The sequence below is a fragment of the Tachysurus fulvidraco genome, chromosome 14 (assembly GCF_022655615.1).
Source record: "Tachysurus fulvidraco isolate hzauxx_2018 chromosome 14, HZAU_PFXX_2.0, whole genome shotgun sequence".
In the NCBI taxonomy this organism is placed as follows: Eukaryota; Metazoa; Chordata; class Actinopteri; order Siluriformes; family Bagridae; genus Tachysurus; species Tachysurus fulvidraco.
The window spans coordinates 14,433,175-14,452,362 of NC_062531.1; the positions used below are offsets into that span (position 1 = coordinate 14,433,175).

General features: G+C 38.7%; 1 protein-coding gene across 3 annotated transcripts in view; it reads right to left on the bottom strand.

Annotated features, from left to right (window-relative positions):
• The window catches only part of fbxl17 (F-box and leucine-rich repeat protein 17), a 208,727-nt gene that overhangs the window by 123,093 nt on the left and 66,446 nt on the right, over window positions 1–19,188 (bottom strand). For all 3 annotated transcript variants that reach the window (XR_003443863.2, XM_027167168.2, XM_047800166.1), the window contains exon 7: window positions 4,804–4,934. Coding sequence is in view for 2 of the 3 variants with exons in the window: in XM_027167168.2 (XP_027022969.1) it covers window positions 4,804–4,934 (131 nt within the window). In the remaining variant the exon portion in view is untranslated. The remainder of the gene's footprint in view (window positions 1–4,803; window positions 4,935–19,188) is intronic.

A 19,188-nucleotide genomic window follows, 5' to 3' on the forward strand; every position in this document is an offset into this window, starting at 1 on the left:
CTTGAACAAGGTTTTTTACTAACCAGATGTAGAATTATACAGAAGTATATCTGGTGGCAACTCCACAGCGTGTGAAAAGGAATCGCTGCAAAGGGCGCTGAAAACCGCCCAACGCATCACTGGCACACAACTTCCTGTCGTTGAGTCTCTTCACACAGTAAATGAAGTGTCAAACATTCCACACTTGGTTTATTCGATGAATAAGTGCATCATCGTAATGCACTTCTTCTTGTAGGACTTTTCAGTGTGAACACCCTACTGACGCTAGTTATACTATTAATAGTGTGCGATTTGGGATGCGGCCTTCAAATACCATTTGTATTTCTTGTCAGGTGATATTTCATGAATAAGACAGAAAAACAGTAGGTCCTGCAGTTTTAATTTCCTCTCATACCACAGTCATTTTCCAACAATCAGAACTCATTTAAGGAACAATACACCATCTATTTTATCTGTGTGAGGTTCCATTTAATTACAATGTCCATGAAATAATGATGTTTTATTTCAATATCATAACCATAAGCATTAACCAGGCTTTTTGTCCCTCTCTTTTGAGGTTAATAAGACAAAACCTTTAGCGTGAAACAGACTCAAGCAGAAACAGCACGATCTTTCACAATGTTCTAAAAGTTCATCTGATACTGTGGAAGCTTTTACTATAGAAATGAGAATGCATTCGATTACTTAGAATGTCTTAGAATCAGTGCATTAATAGAAACCTGAAATTGTAACATGCCCTGAAACAGACTCACAGTCAGATCCTTTTTTTTAATAAATTAGTGAGAAAAACCAAATGTCATGGAGTGACTTTTCTGTACAAATGAAACTAAAATCACACCGATAACTAAAATAACTTTAACCAATAGCACCATGAACACAAACTACTCTATCATTTGTTGCTCATATCTCTACTGACAGAACAGATATGAGACTCTGTAGAGGTCTGTCCTTCTACTGTATGTGTACTATCTTCCACTACCATACGGTTTCAGTGTTTACAGCATGTAAAAGGTTTAAAGTGCCATATTTCTCCTGTGTCTCACTGCCTCACTTTCTGACGGCATGGATTGTTTACAGTTTACTATTATCTCACTTGTCCATAGCACATACATAATCTTGCCCAGACTTTTGTATGTTCATTGTTTACAGTTTGCTACTACATAAGAGATTAGGATCATGTTTGCAGTGTGTCTGCAGCAGACGAATTTCAATTAAATCACTCTTTATGCACATGACAATAGACCAGGAACCTAAAACACCAATTCCAACTAAAATGTTAATGAGTGAAGTTCAATATAGACTCTTTTATACTGTTGAGTGATTCGCGGTCTGTTCTCACAGCTGTATTTTCTCACAGTAAGCGTGCTATCTGCCCCTTTGCATTCATTTGTGGATTAACCTGCATGTCACTAGAACCACAACAATAGGTGTAATATTATTTTACAGAAGCATGTGGTCATCATCTGCTCTTGGCCTCAATTTCAGCCATGAAGCAGACAGACCGACACAGCACAGGTGTTAAGCCTTAGCAAGCAAATGATGAAGCTCTAAATAGGTAATCTGTCTTCTTCAGAAACACATGGGACCAGGCAGAATCTCAATCGTCCACCTGCGAGCTAGAGTGATGGCACTTAAAAGGTGTTTCTGAGAGAAACACCTGCTTCTGTTCAACACATGAAATCAGATCAACCTGTGTTTCTATGTCCTAGCCATCCTCCAATACACACCTCTACATATCAGTTCCATCTGTGAATGTTGTTACCATCCTGTGATGTTTCAGCCAACTGAACTTATATATGTTCACTGAGTCGGTTTATAGGACCCTGCCTTACCTTTCTGAAAGAGCAGAGCCCAAGACGTAATTAGAAGTCCTAAAGTGTGTCTTGAAAAGCATACTTATGCACTATTTGGTGCCTTATGATGCATTAATTAAAAAGTTTGGGTAGTTTGGAGGGATGAGGCGCTCTACCAGGCGCTTACACTGGATGAGTAAATATTTTCAGAATAGTTGCCAACATTCTGCGTCGATTTATTTATCAACATTGAGAAAATCTACCATGTTCTGCTCAAGTCATCGGTATCACATTGTGAGCGTTTGGTGTCATTTGGCTTCAAGTAGAAAACTTATACTTCTGGATAGTTAAAAAAAAAAGTTTATTTGAGACCGATACTACCCTTGTAAAATTCACACACTAGACAGTAGCGTACATAGTGCACAGTGTAACTGCATAGTGTGTAGTACGTAATTTGAGAGGCAGCTACACTGAAGAGCTCATATTTAATCAGCAAATATTGATTAGCGGTTTACGTGTGAAACAGAAGAGAATTCAGACACAAAATAAACTCTAATTTACTTCCTACAGTAGGATACCTTCACACAGAACTGCAAAATTATTTGTGCTCGGTATTTCTTGTTCAGTCGTGTCCTCGAGACAGTTCTACAATATTATATCTGTTTAGGTGTGTTCTCTTTGCTCTGCAGGTTTTGGTTACTGAACTGTCATCATATTAACTGTTAACATGTGCTTCTTGTACACTGTTCTAGCTGTTGGTTGTGCCTACAGAAAGCACACACTGTCATTAAGTCGAAGCAGAAGCCCTTGTAACACTGCCAGCTCCTTTACCAGCACTTTGTTACAATGTGTTGGATTTGTGTGCTGAGATTGTTGTGTCACACTTGGAAGTAACTTTGAATAAACACAAAAACTAAACGCATGTACAACTACTTCACTACACAATAGGCAAATATGAAAAAAACTAAAAGGGGCTCAAAGGGGCAGTTTAATGTTAGATAAGTGAACAAATTAAAAACATGTGTGTGTGTTTGTGTGTTTGTGTGTGTGTGTGTGTGTGTGTGTGTGTGTGTGTGTGTGTGTGTGTGTGTGTGTGTGTTGATTAATTCCATGCTGTCACCAATTCAATCCTCTCAACCATCTGTCTTTTAATCATTCTGACCCCTTAATGTTGTCAGGGAGAAAAGATATGTGCTTAGTATGTAATTAAAAATGTATCAAAGGACAAAGAACATCAAGACGATTAGCACTAGTAACTGTAGAAGAGCCTTTTTTGCCCTTCTTAGATCTTGCCCATTTGTAGGACAGTTAAACATAAAAGCCAGTCGTTCACTTTGGGGGGTATCCACCAAAATGGTCGTGTCCTACGACGACACAAATAAAGTTCAGCATTACTGAGCTCACATCCTAACCTGAAGAAAGTAAGGTGAGAAAGCCCTACTAAAGATAATAGAAAAAGCTTCTCAAAAACATTAGGCACTCACAGGGAACAAAGAGTGTTTTTAAGAATCCATTTCAAAGATTTCGGTTGCCAGTTTGTTGAGAGCAAGGAAGAGGGCTGAGGCTAAAATAGCTCTCTGCTCTCTATGAAGGCTACATAATAAAAGCCCCTTAAAATGGTTAGCTCAGTGATGCTCAACGACCAGGGCTTGACATTCTCTTGACCAAAGGTCTATGCTGAAAATTACACTATCTAAAAAATATTATATGAATGTGAGGCTGAAATGAATAATGCATCTCACTTTGGTGCTCTATAGCAAGCTGTGATCTCTTTATCTGCTTTTGACCACACATGAATTCCAAATCATTTACAGGATGTTGTACCGTACAGTGAAGCCCATCATGTCACATTAGCTCCCTTAGAAGGAAAAGGTTTTGTGGGTGTTATGATATCAAAGTAAATGTTATATTCAATTGCTTAACATTCAAAAACATATAAACCACTATACAAGCAGATACGCACAGTTGTGTGTCGGCATTTATACAGATATAATTACACAAAGTCTGAAGGCCTTCGGACCTCCAGGCCATGAATGCTCTAGTATCAGTTCATCAAGGCAGCTAAACTGAGAAAAAGTCAGTTTTGAATAAGAGGTGGGATGATATGGCAAAAAGAACATATTACAGTCTTTGATCTTTCTGTGATACACAGCATGCATCATGATACATCAGTTTACATTTTTACTTTCACAACTTTCAAATTTATTTTTCCTTAAATAAGATCAAATATATATAAAACTCCCTCTACTCTAGCTATCAGAAAAGGAGCACTGCTTGTTAGAGATTATAATACGTGTTGCATGATTCTCAGCACAGTATTGGCAGTGAAATGACGGTGTGTGTGTGTGTGTGTGTGTGTGTGTGTGTGTGTGTGTGTGTGTGTGTGTGTGTGTGTGTGTGTGTGTGTGTGTGGCTGGTAAAAGTGTCAGTCACAGTGAGAAGGTGAAACCATGTCGCACAGGATCTAGAAGTCAGTATATTTTTAAACATACCTATCTTCTTGTAGCTGTGCAGTTAAACACTAGAGATATCTGTTAAATATCTTTCTCCCTGCACACTGTGGTGAACATCCTATAGCCACTTATTGATATCAGTTTATGACCACAACACAACTCTTGACTACATACTCTTTGCTTGGTTGTTTCTCATGTCTACGAAAAAAACACACATTAACATCTCTGCACCTGCCACATCTATAAAGCACAAAAAGTCTGAATGTTTAATTTTTTTGAGATGGCATTGACTGGATCACACTGTCTGGTCTGGAAGGACTAAATAATCAGCACAATCCGCTAATAAGTCAGAGCCAAAATCTCCATTTCCAGTTTCTTAATAACACTCAGTAAAAGTGTTAAACTGAGTAAAAATGTCATTATAGATGTCTCACACAGGCAGCCGGTGTGGGCAGGAATTGCTTTCTTTAGATTTCCAGTATATGGGTAAATCCTGTTGGTCAATGCTGGGTTGGTTTTTGACCATCAGCACTTCAGTGCTTGTGTGAATTACATACCTATCATTGATGCTCCAATTGAGGCAAAGGTTGAGGGAGCTGAGGTTCCGGCAATTTCTCACCACCTCCATCACTGTCTCGTTGTTCAGCTCAGAGATGTGTCGGAGATCCAGACTGCTCAGGTTCCGCAGCTACAGAGGATACAGCATACAATACATACTACGATTAATAACACTCTCTCTCTCTCTCTCACTCACACACTCACTCACTCACACACACACTCACTCACTCACTCACTCACTCACTCACTCTCACACACACACTCACTCACTCACACACACACACTCACTCACTCACTCACTCACACACACTCACTCACACACTCACTCACTCACACACTCACTCACTCACACTCACTCACACTCACTCACACACTCACTCACTCACACACTCACTCTCACTCACACACACACACACTCACTCACACACACACACACTCACTCACACACACACTCACTCACTCACTCACACACTCACTCACACACTCACTCACTCACACACTCACTCACACTCACTCACTCACTCACTCACACACTCTCACTCACTCACACACACACACTCACTCACTCACACACACACACACACTCACTCACACACACACACACTCACTCACACACACACACCTCACTCACTCACACACCTCACTCACTCACACACACCTCACTCACTCACACCTCACTCACTCACACACTCACTCACTCACACACTCACTCACACACTCACTCACTCACACACTCACTCACACACTCACTCACACACTCATTCACACACTCACACACTCACTCACACACTCACTCACACACTCACTCACACACTCACTCACACACTCTCACTCACACAACCCTTTATTTTCCATTCAATATTGAAAAAAGTGAAAAGATCTACAATAGGCAAACTGTACCATTAAAGTATATTAGGACTGTGCTGTAAATTAGCTTCATAAAACCAACAAGTTTAATAGGTTTAATATGTTTTGTTATTCTGGGCTCATTTATTTCACTTTCCATGAAACAAAAGGCATTTTGCAAGTAGCACATAAGATAATTGCAATCTCTGGTCCAGACAACACAAACACCAGCACGGCCTGCACTATTCCCCTGGAAGTCATGAATTTCATCAAAGCAAACATTTGGTATAATGAACAGACTAATGTGTTCAGAGGAAAAAGTCAGTTTAGAAAAAAGGGGAGAAAAAAAAAATCTCACTCATAAGCATACACAGTTACATTGATGGTCTGGGACAAATAACCAGAGTCCTATGAAATCGGTTTAATGACTGGAACTTAATGGGTCATTAACACTTAAAAGCTTGGAGAAGAAGCCCTGGACCCTAGAGGCTGAAACGACAGAGTTCTACTGTTTAATAACAGACAGCCTTCACTTTCAAAAACTTCCCAACCTGAAATCTTACCCTCAAAAATAAGAAAGAAGGCTAAAGGAGAATCCCAGTTGATTGTAATGAAGGTTAATTACAGCGAGTTCAGGTAAAACACTTTATTCTATACCTGATGCCTTTGTGTGTTTATTACTAAATTAATAAAAGACTTTTGTTTACTTAATACGAGGTGTTTCCCAAAGATGTTTAAAAGACTGGATTCTGATAAACCTTTTGCTCTGATAAACTCATTATGCAACACTGTTCAAATGTTTGTTGTCCATCTCTAGAAGGTGTAAATGAAGTGAGTGAGGAGAAGTAGCTTTCAAAATCCTGAAGGTTGTGGCCAAAAGATATCACAAGCATCTTTTCACCTGATACACAACACCAGCCCATAGACTCTCACACACACCCCCACTGACACACACAAGAAAACACAGAAAAAGCCCATACACACACAGCTACCTGCTGTGCTACTATACTGTCTTCTACACTTGTTAATGTTCTTCTATTCTTCTTCCTATTATTATTATTATTATTATTATTATTATTATTATTATTATTATTATTATTATTAACACACGACTGCACATAAAGATGATGCCACTGCTGTTTAGGATTTGTTTGTTACATTAGTATATATTACAACCAGTGAACCAAGCTAGTGTAAAACATATATGTAGGAGGACGTTGTCTATTACACATTAGTAAAGATGTTGAGCTTCATTTGGCTGTGATACCATTTAATAAGCCTTTGGGTTTTTTTTGCAGAGCAAGAAACCCAGCAAATATCTGTATCGAGCTCCACTTTCCACCATTGCTTCTCCTTTCCTGAATTCATTACAACACAATCAATAGCTCCACTTCACAGGAGAAGATTAATCATCTTCCCATCCTTAGATAATCACCCTTTCCATTTCTCACTCGATGCTTCCATCTGCTTCACTCGCAGGCATCCTCGCCGTGCTTCCTCTTGTTTTGCCCCATCACACCATTCAACACATGTAGGACAACTGAAATAAGGCAACAGAGAGATCTCATGCTCAAATTGTGCCGCGAGCTCTAGCTTTACTGAAAAAGCATTTTATGGGATCTTAATGCATATGTATAACAATGTACACCTGCCCTGCTTTCACCATGCAGGCTTTTTATTCATCCATCTAACTGGGGGGGAGGGGGGGGGGAGATCAACTAAACACTAATAACATTACAGCATGCATGAATGCAGAAAAATGAAGCAGATTTACAAAAAGCAAATGGATCTTGTGCTTGGCGTGATCAAATATTAGCAGCTCTCCTGTTCATCTGTAGTTTTTAGAAAAACATGGGAAAGACATTAGCGTGGTGAGGCTGTGGCTTCAGTAAGGAGCAGAAAGAAGAACCTCCATTGAGAGGAAAAAACATCCTACCATTTGACCTGAATTAGAGTAGACGAGAAGCCAACAGCAGCTTGGATACTCACTGTTAAAATCAATTGATAATATAAAGGCTTCATTTTCCAAAAAAGGTGAATCAGGAGGAAGACTATGAGTACAACCCGTTAGCACAATTTTGGTACATTAGTGTTCCTTTTAATTTCCAAACAGGACGAAATTTTCAGCCATTAGCACCAGGACAGAACTGCAGACCTTGTGCTGCCTTTATAGGAATAAAAAAAATTATCATCCAAATATTTCAAGTCATATTGTTCAACATATAAGTATATTCTTATCTCATGAAACCTCTACAAATGATCATAATAAATTGATAAATTAGGCAGACAGACAGGTATAGATGCAGAAATATAGAGAAGATTAAAAAGCAGGTAGCAAATTAAAGTGGAAGTCATGTCATCAGGCATTGAATGTCTTGACACTGCTACAGATAGTCTGAGATTCATAGCATAACACTATCTTTTAATTAAAATATAAATTATAGAAAATATTTTTTTCTGTAACAGCATGTGCCAAAGTGTTTTAATTCTCCTTTACTGTAGCAGTTTGACAAACACTAAATGTCTGTACTGATTAAAGAAGGATGTGTCACATTTCATAGCAGTATTAATCAGTATGTATGATCTTATGGGAGCATGGATGTTATTGCAGAGACACACATTTGCATACATACATACATACATACATACATACATACATATACACATATACACACACATGCATCTCAAAAAATTTGAATATCATGGAAATGTTCAATATTTTTCAGTGATAGTTAAAAATTACTTCAGAAAATGAGAAGTGTATATATACCAGACTCACTATATGTAAACTAAAATGTTCTAAGCATTTTTTGGTTTTAATTTTGACAATTGTGGCCTACCGCTCAAAAACAGTGAAAAATCGAATCTCAAAACATTCAAATATTTAATTTCCACTTTGAGCAAATTACTTTTTATGTGGTATAAATACCACGACTCTCCCAGTCACGTTCAGTACACACTACCAGAATCATGAGGAAGACTGCTGACTTGACGTTTGTCCAGAAGACACTCAAAAACACCTTCAATAAGGGTGGTAAGCCACAGAAGATCACTGATGAAAGGGCTGGTTGTTCAGAGTGCTGTATAAAAGCCTATTCATGGAAAGTTTGACTGGAAGGACAATATGTGGTAGGTAAAGGTGCACAAGCAAAAGGGATGACTGTAGCCTTGAGAAGACCAATTCCATTTCCTGGGCTACAAGTGTCACATTCCTAGTGTGAAGCCACACCTGAACCAGAGATAACATCCGAAGAGCTAAGGAGAAAATGAACTCAGTGGTCCACAGTCCATTTTTCAGATGAAAGTAAATGTTGCATTTCATTTGGAAATCAAGGTCTCAGAGTCAATAGAAAGAGAGAATAGCCATAGTATCAAAGCTGCTTGAAGTCTAGAGTGAAGTGTCCACAGTGAGTGATGATTTGGGTGTGATATGTCATCTGCTGGTGTTGGTCCACTGTGTTTTTTTTAAGTCCAAAGTTATTGCAGCCATCTACCAAGAGATTTCAGACAAGCTATATGGAGATGCTGATCTCCTTTTCCAGCATGACTTCTCTATAAAACCCTATAGAGAAATTATGAAGAATTATCAAAAGGAAGATAAGAGACCGTAGACTCCACAATACAGATCAGCTAAAGGCCGCCATCACAGCGGCTTGGGCTTCCATTACACCTTAGCAGTGCCACAGGCTGATAGCCTACATGCTGTACAACAATGACGCAGTAATTTGGGCAATTTGATATGCAACCAAATATCGAGTGCATAAATGAACATACTTTACTCAGATGGTTAACTTTTCTGTATTATAAATAATTTATTTGATTATTCTTTGAAATGTTCAAATATTTTGAGATACTGGATTTTTTATTTTCATGAGTTGTGAAGCAATAATTATCTAAATTAAAAGAGAAAAGGCTTGAATTTTTTCTATAAAAAAATAATTTTCCTTGATATTCTTTGTAGTCTTCACACCCACCCACCCATATACATACATACACATGTATATGTGTATGTGTGTGTGTGTGTGTGTGTGTGTGTGTGTGTGTGTGTGTGTGTGTGTGTGTGTGTGTGTGTGCGCGCATATATATATATATATATATATATATATATATATATATATATATATATATATATATATATATATATATATATATATATATATATATATATTAGTTTATAGCTACAATGCTTCCTATCTACAAATAAAACATTTTTTGTTAAATAATCTTTTTTAAATTCCTGCATTCTGTTTTTTAACCATTATAATTAGTCTTGAAGTCTGTGTGCATGACCTGTTAAATAAAATTGATAATATGCTAAAACTTATTAAAAATATATATATACATATAAACATGTGACTTGATTGACAGCTGGAACTTGTGCCTGAACTGCTGTTCTAGAAAATTAATCAACACTTTCTGACCAATGTGGATTGAGAATTTACCAGCAATGTGGATTAGTAAATTTATATAACTGCCTGTAATGACAGCTTCAACGAATAGTAATATTTTGTGAGAGCAACTTTCATGGCCAAAGCAGCCTATGTGACATTTCTGCTGTCTCTGCTTTTCAAAGAGACAGGATTCTCAGACAGAGAACACATAGCTACAGTATATTACCTACAGAAGGGAAAACACGGATAATGCACATCACCAGTCAGTTAAGGCATCACAAAGAGATTGTCCACTCATGTGTAGTATGTACTGTAGAATGTTGTGATGAGGCTTGCACTCAGGAGAGTAAAGCTGCTTGTACACATAACAGTTTCATATTCACTATTCAACTCCTGTCATACAGCAATGAGGCACATTCAAATCCATCATGCCTCCATCTTCTAAAGCACATAACACTGTATTCCAGCTGTCCTACCTGTGGGGGCAGGATGTAGCAGTTCGTTATGCTATTATTATGCTGGAGTTTCACTATTCCAACATAAGTCTTTATAATTACATCAGATTTCCTTTATTGTTATGTACTTACTATTTTTTTATAGAACCGTTTTATAAATCAGATGTCTAATGTAAATGCCGTTAAATGTTTCCACACAGTCGCCGTTCTCCACAGTTAAGCACTGACCAGTTCAGAAGAGCAAACAAACCAGCACAGTTTTGATTACAATCCACTTATTTACACCATTTAAATGATTTCTAAAGTGGCAGATCTTTATTCAAATACGTCTGCCTTTTATTTCTTTTGTAATCTTTTGACTATCCTCTGATAAAAGCAGTTAACTTATACTTATTTAATATTAATTAAATCAAACTTATAAATGAATTTTAGTTCATGTTAAACATTCTCCATTTCCCATGACGGAAAGTGCGCGAGCCACGTAAGTGCATTTTTCGGGCTGGAAAACTTAGTCCAGACAAGAAGACCAGCCAAAACATTAGTAATATGAAAGGGGGGGTGACGACATGGGGCTTTCATAAGGGACGGGAGGATGAGTTAATATAGGAGAGAACAAAACACCTCAGTCTTTACAGATTCAGTAATCTATTGGATCGTCTACAGTTTAATATTAGAGAAAAATGTACAAACAATCGCATCTCATATTGTGAATTAAAATACATTCTCATTAGTTACTTTTCTGGTATTTATTTACTTATTACACCTCACACTGTAATCTGTACCTCAGTTCAACATTAATTCATGCGATAAAGATTATAAGCTTTTTTTTTATTTGCCTGTGTGAATTCCTGCACATTTTATGTCCTACTGAAGCAGTTCAGCTCTTGAAGATTGTTATTTGTGTGCTTTTTTTTTTTTTTTTTTTTTTTTTAGCTTTTAGACATTTAAACACATTCAAATCAGCCATGTTTCCAAATTTAATACAGTGTAGCACCATGTAACATCTTACATCACAATATGGGCACTGGAAAATAAAGCGTTACAAAATTAATTGCTTAAACCCCTCCAGCACAAGGCATCTAGATACTAATGAGTATCAGATTTGTAGAACAGCTCATCAACATGCACACATATTTGAGCTATAGTCTCTGTGTGCCCCAGTGACCGGTTGTGGATCAAATAGCTAAATTATTCATGAAAAAAATGCGATTTCTTTGTTTGCAAAACAAAAGAGTGTCAAGAACGAGACCTCACAGTGAATGTGCGTCTCTCTCTCTCTGAGAATAGACGGCTGTGTTCCATCACTACGTTAATAGCAGTAGCTCCATACACACAAATTGGCACTCTGTTAAGTTTCGCTTGCTCTTTCATAGCATCTTTCTGCTTTTATCTGCTCTTTGCCCTTTTATCTTGTATTTCCTGCCAAACAAGTGGCAAAAAAACAAGGAATTCAGTAGGAGACTGGAAGCAAAATTAGTTTCTTATAGACTACAACTAGCATCTGATGCTGATGGACTCATGAGCAAAAGTAGACGAATATAGCAGTGCAACAAACAGGTCACTTTTTCCACATCTTTCAGTCACTGAAAGAGAATGGGCTTATTATAGCATGCTAGCAATGCCCTAATGTTTTTTGTTTTTTTTTGTACTGAATATTAATTCATAACTCTATGCATGAATTCAGCTTGCACATAGCATCCAGGCTCGTGCTGCAACCAAGCTGTTCTACATTTGCTCTCCAGAGAGCTCACAATGTTTAAAATGCTCTGACAAATAAGGCCACCAACATCCCATGTGTTCATTTCAAAATGCTAAATCAACTAAATTGATGACAGTTTCAAAAAACTGTCATATCTGCATCTGTTTTTTTCCATTTCATTTTATTTTATTGTATTTTATTTAACTACAGTAGGACTGATGTGATTTTAGAGGTGCTAATACAAAGGCATCTTCCACTTCATCAGCTTCTAGGGAAGGAGTTTTGAGGAATCATTAAATTCTCTAGTGTGCCAGAGAAAAAGGCTTTGGCAGATGATGCTGGCAGGAGAAACTGCTTGGAAGTGGCGTGCTGCTCCAAGTTGGCTGCCGGCGTGTGTAATTATTCAATGTGTTAATAAAAACACAGGGAAACTTGTGAAATGCAGCTGTTCTTGAGCCTGCCCTGTGCAAAGACTCGATCTCGCCAAATTTATCATCACCCCAGGGTCTGATGATAAGCCGCAATGGGCATTTATTAAGTCTTAGTTTGATAATACATAATGACAGAAGGCAGAAATAAATAAATGGAAGTCAGAGGAAAGGTCTAGTTTCAGAGACTCATTAAAAACAGTGATGGAAAGGAGAGAGTCTGCTTCCTGGCTGCTTTGGTGCTGAGAGCTGCAGGCGTCTAAAATTCCTGGAGGTCTCTTAACAAATAAAAGAGAGAGAGCCTATCCCAAAATCAATACTAACACAATCACACGATGTAGAATGTGTTCGCCACTGTTCATCCAACCTTGATTCAAATGATTAAGAGAGCTACATGAAGATCAATAACATAAAAATAAAACCGCCATGTCACCTGCATCCAAGCAAAATATGACAGATACCTTATAAAGAATGGATTAATAAACTTAAATCAATGTTATTTTTGGTAATAAAAAAGGGGGGGGGGCACTGAGTTTGTATTTTCACACTTTATTTTCACAAAAAGAAAGCACTGCTTTGCTTAAAACACAGCTAGTGTGTCTTATATTGTAATCATGATGTAGAAAATATATTGCTGCCTGGTCATTGAAAAAGAAACCGTGAAAACAGTCTGAAATCACAGCTTCTGCCTTACATTAAAGCTGTGGCATGCATGATAAAAAAAAAATCACTAGTCAAAGGCAGCCAATGTCCACAGCCAAGACTTGACAGAATTTATTTGCTGCTACAAAGACATTAAATAATGGTGTTATAAGAGCACAGTGGGCCAAATACATAAAATGTCTGGTGGTGCGAGTATCCCAGAGGTGACTAAATACTCCCACTTAAGGTAATGGTGATGATGGCCTCCACCAGGTAAATACAATAGAACCTTTACAGCTCTAAGGAAAAGGCAGCAAGTGTGCTGAAATAGTGCTAAATAATTTTAGACTATTACGTAGAGTGTTTATTTGTACTATTTCAGCCTGCTATGCGATTCCTTAAATCTAAACAGACAGGCCAACCCATGTTTTGGAGCCGTGCAAGAAATCGGTTGAAAAGAACTATTCTTTTTTTAATAGTGGACATGTTATTAGCCACATACTGTATACACTGTTTTCTTGCAGAGAAGTTTCATAAATAAAAGAGGGAAAGATCAAACATGATCTCTTATCATTAACACGTTTAACAAAGGAAGGCCGTGTGTACAGTAAAAGTGCCTAACAGCAGACACGCTGCTCTCACTGCATCTAATAACAGAGCTTTGTGTTTGTGCGTTTGTGTGATCAAATGCAGCCATCAGATTATTATAAACATGCATTACCACCGTATATGATTACATAAACCCCTATGTGCAGAGCCACTTACGACTTTCATAAAGTTTCGGTTTTAACTGACACCAGAGAGTGCAGTGTTTGTAGTGTTTCCAGGCAGAAACCATGTTTGTGTCACACATGGTACACAGCAGGACGTGAGTGCAAAATTACACTTTGTGCACATATCAACCGTGTCACTGTATGTGCTGTTCGAAAAGGCTTCAAATACTAACTGCTTTACTTCCTTTTGTCAAAGTGGTTCGTTTTACTGAGCTGCCTTTCTTTAACAATTGCTTTCAAGTTAGGTTTCCGTTTCTTACAGTGATTTTACACAGAACAAAAAACATTGAGTGAGTGACAGTTCTGTCGGTGGAAAAGCATTGCTGATAAAAGAGGTCAGAGGAAAATGTCTAGAATGGTTTGAGCTGCCATGAAGGTTATAGTAAATCAACTGACTCATTACAACCATGGCAAGCATAAAGGCATCTCAGCATACACAAAACATCGATCATTGAGGTGGACGGGTTACAACTGCAGAAGACAACATTATGTTCCTTTTCTATAGGGTCAAGAACAGGAACGTGAGGCCATCATGGGCTTTAGCTCATTGAAACTGGACAGTTAGAGAAAAAAATCACTTGGTCTTCTTCCAGTCTTCAGCTGTCCAGTGTGAGTGAGACTGTGCCCAGAGACATGCTGGTCTCAGACTCCTCTTCCTGGCTGACAGGAATGGAACCAGGTGTGGTCTGCGGCCGTAGCCCATCTACATCAAAATGTGTTTCTTCAGATGGTTTTCTGCTCATCACTCAACAACAAGCCATGTCCGCCCACAGGACTGCCATTCACTGTTTGCTTTTCTATAAATTGAAGCAGCTGTTGTATGAGAAAATTCCAGGAAATCATAATCATAAATATTCCCACCACCCTGTCTGGTACCAACACCCATGTCCTGGTCAAAGTCTCTAAAATCACAGTTTTCCTGCTCTGATATTTGATGTGAACATCTTTTCTTTTATAGTTAAGAAAAAAAATCATGTGACAAAGGCATTAAGACGTATATGGGCAGAGGATTGTGGATAAGCAGCCTGCGGGTCTTCCTCTGTCCAATATGATAAGAGATTCTGGCCTCTAAATCCTGCAGAGCTGTGACCAGGTCACATGATCAGTTTTTCATCTACTGCACAAAAACCAGAACTAGAGGAGAAATCCACCAAGACCTCATGAGACACACCAGCTGGGATCAGGGCTGCACTTCAAGCCTTTGTGGATACTCTCCTTTTGGCCAGCTTTTGAAATAGATTACACTCAAATAATTTAGACCGTTCTAAAACACAATACTGTTTCATCAACCCTACTGACCGACTATTACATGACTGTTTTTTTAAGAAATAAATGTAATTTAATATAAAGACACCCACAGAGATAATAGAACATTTTATGTGACAATTTATTAACAGCAGTGCTTAAAATTTAAACTGTTCTTATCTGGCATCTTTGCTTCTGATTTCCAGCCTGGCTTCTCCTTCTTCACCTCATGTGTTCTGTGCTGTACTGAAATGGGACTAAAGTATGGTGACATTTATAATAAAAGCCTTTTGACAAACTTAGCTGCAGTCCTTTCTGAACTCTCACCACCCCCCTTCTCTTTTACGTAGGCTTGAGGAGCCAGCCAAGAAAGCTTTTTTTTTCTTCTTGCTAATTCTGAAGCGCTGTAGATTCCTTTATTCCTTCAGCCATTGGTTGTAAATAAAATGATTAGAATAATCTCCCCCTTATCTATTGCCCCCGCTCCTTGTTTCCTCATCCCTTGTGTATTTTGGGGGAGTTATCACTCCATGCTAAGGTGGCTCAAAGGCTGGTGAAAGCCTGTTTATTTTGCAATTTTATTTTTTTATTTCTTGGTCAGAAACACAAGATAAGAGATGAGTGGTCTATTCCAACCACTGACATAGAAAAGGAAAGACAGATAGAGAAAACAGTATCAGAGAGAGAGAGAGAGAGAGAGAGAGAGAGAGAGAGAGAGAGAGAGAGAGAGAGAGAGAGAGAGAGAGAGAGAGTTAGAAGAAGCCAAAGCCCAATTATCTAGATGCCCCCAAACACCCACTGAACACCACCAGCCACATCAACCTCTTCAGCATGCCTTCAACTTTCAGGACTCAGTTAGATCCTTTGTGTGGATTCTTGGCTGTTGTGGAGATGTTCATCCTGTTCGCTAGAATTTCACAAAGTAATTGGGCACCTCACAGCTTCAGTGTCCCCAGTTCGACCTTGAGCTCAGGTTACTGTCAGTGTGGAGTTGTGCCTACTCTACCCATGTCCATGTGGAGTTCCTCTGGCTTCTCCATCTTCCCCCACATCCCAAAAAGTTAGACTACACTAAATGTCACGTAGATGTGAATGTGTGTGTATGATACAGACGTCCCACCCAGGTTGTATTCCAACCTCACACCCAGTGTTCCCAGGACAGGCTCTGCATCTACGGTGACCCTGACTACAATAAAGCACATACTGAAGATGAATAAATGAATGTAATGATGAAGAAGGAGCTATATATGAAATCACAAGCAAAATCCCCCACATTCTATTGTCAGGGTCGATTAGCCTTTTTAACATTAGGCCGAAGAAAATTAGGCTTGAGAGCCCTGCCTGAAAATCCACAGCTCGGCTAAGATTCTCACTGGAGAGCTCTTCTTTTTTGTTTGATCATTTTACAAGAACTAAAGCAAAGTCAAATTAAGAACAGAGATGGCAAAGATGAGAAAACAGAAAATCTGTTATTACTGTCACAGACATGATGCTTTCAGAAAATGCTCCCTGGATGTTTGTTTTTGCTTTTCTTTTTATCTAAAGGGATTTTTTCTTTGTCTTTCCAGTCTGAGCATAATATCAGAATTCCAGAGGGAGTGTCTGAGATTGATGGGTAAGTAAAGTCAAGGCAGAGCCATTAAGATGAAGGGCCATCTAAAACATCCCGAAAGAACAAAGTGAAGGGTTTTTGGCTTAAGCTGCCTGTTCAAGACGCTTTCGCAGACCGTGTGATAATCACTTCCAAATGACGGAGGTATGTGTGGTAGAGTGAAGAGGGGGAGATGTTATATTAAACCTATATGTGTGCCAATGGAAAGCTGCAGGGCTCCAACTTATGAAAGTCTATTCAAGGTGCTTCTCTTGCCACAACCCCACCACCCCCCACACACACTTTTTTATTTCATAAAAGCAGCACCTACATGAATGTGATCCAACAGGATAGATGAATCCTGGCAGTCAGCTAGCAAAAGAAGAAAGAGAAAGCGCGTAGGCATCAAGGCCAGAGTTCAGACTGGGAGAGGAAAGCAGGAAACCTCCTGCAGTTGAACGGAGATGGTCTTCATACTTTGCCAGCTGCCTCTGCTCTATCCGTCCACACACCTCCTCCAGCATATATTACCCATGTATGACCTCTCCTGAACTCCTCTCTGAGGTGCAAGAACACGCTCAAGAAGCAAAATCAACATCCGTCCAACCTTTCGTGCTCCATATCCATTACAAAAAGCCGAGATGAAAACATACATCAATAAAATCATTAATACAGCCATAAAGGTTCGTAACACTTAGAACAGACAAGATGGTGATTTATTTTCCCTGAGTTCAAATTCCCCTGTTCTCCTGTGAGAGAATGGGAACAGGCATACACAGCAGTGTTGGAAAATAACAGCGCTGTTCGGTGGATAAATGAAAAGGCAGCTAAACTAGAAGGAAGGCCATGCATTGAAAGTCTGGGAATTTACCCTCACTGCCTGCTTATCTTGAGGAACATCTCTCACTGTCTCTCAGTGTCTACGCACGGCGCAAAAGAACTGCCTGTCTGCTCAGATTAAAACTCCTTTACTCAAATCAGATCTGTGCCACACTAAGGAAGCAGTACTTAATGCAAATTAAAGAGAGGAATATGAGAAGTTAATAAAAAGTAATAGACTGCTTTTCTGATGACTTTTCGAACGGCGAGGTGACGGTTCTGATTATAAAGGCAGGTTGATCTCGGGCCCGGAGAGTCATCAAAAATTCCGTATCTGAATGAGACTCATTTCTGTGGAAGATGATGATGGATGAGATTGATGGCAGATATAAATGATCCTGGAGAGAGACCATTAAACAGCTGAAGAAAAGCAAAGGCTTATTTATGAGAACTTAGTACATGTGAGATGGAGGATTTGCTCTCTAAACAGCTGCTCCTGTATAGCAAGGGCAGGGGCAGAGTTAGCAAGCAGACTCATATTGCCTTCTGAGGCAATAATAAACTTCAATAATCTGCTCACCAAGACCACCAACACTTGCAGTGCATGACATTGTTTTTGGACTTGAAAAATACTTATTGCCCTTTGTATTGTTCACTTTACTGTGATGTAAGAACAAAGACTAATAAAAAAAAAAGTGTATGCAAATGTCTTATCTGTGAAAATAATCAAATCTCCAGAACCTTCTTCTCTCTGGCTCGCTCTCACACACCTTTACTTTAGTGTTGATTCATAATTCGGATACACACAGTGGAAAAGACTCAGTAGGAGCTGATTGTAGGAAGCAAAGAAGAGAGGAAGAGGGGTTCTGGACTGTGATCTGCTGAATAAAGCAGGTCCCTCTGGTGGAGAGCAAGCTTATTTTCCATTTCGGGTTCAGGCGCTAAATGAAATGGAAATAAAAATCTGGAAAGAAAATGCGATGCAAGGTGGATGTGCGACCTCATTTCAATGACTGTTGCTACGTAAACACTGCCACCAGGTGAATCGTATAATGTAATGATATTTTTAGGAACTCCCCATGAAATGAGAGACACAGCAGTTTAGTTCCACTCCTCAAGGCTGAGATTCTGACTCTAAGTGTAGCTTAGGTTGATAATGGCACTTTATATTTATGAAAAGCAATTTAAAGGATTTGTGAATAAACACACAATAATGAACTATATAAACCTCTATTAAGACCACATGATACTATAGTATACATACAATAAGTAATGAAGGCTACTTTTAGCATTCGGTTACTAAAAAATATTTGACATTGTGGGACTGCTGGACCTCCTACAGCTTGTTTTGAGTGCGTTATTAATCCTGGCCTCCGTGTGAGAAAATAGTGCACACTAGTACACACACACACACACATCTTATCATTCCCTTTTAGACTATTACAGCTCTGCGTTTGATGCGACCATGAGGGAGAAATCTTCAACCACAGAAAAT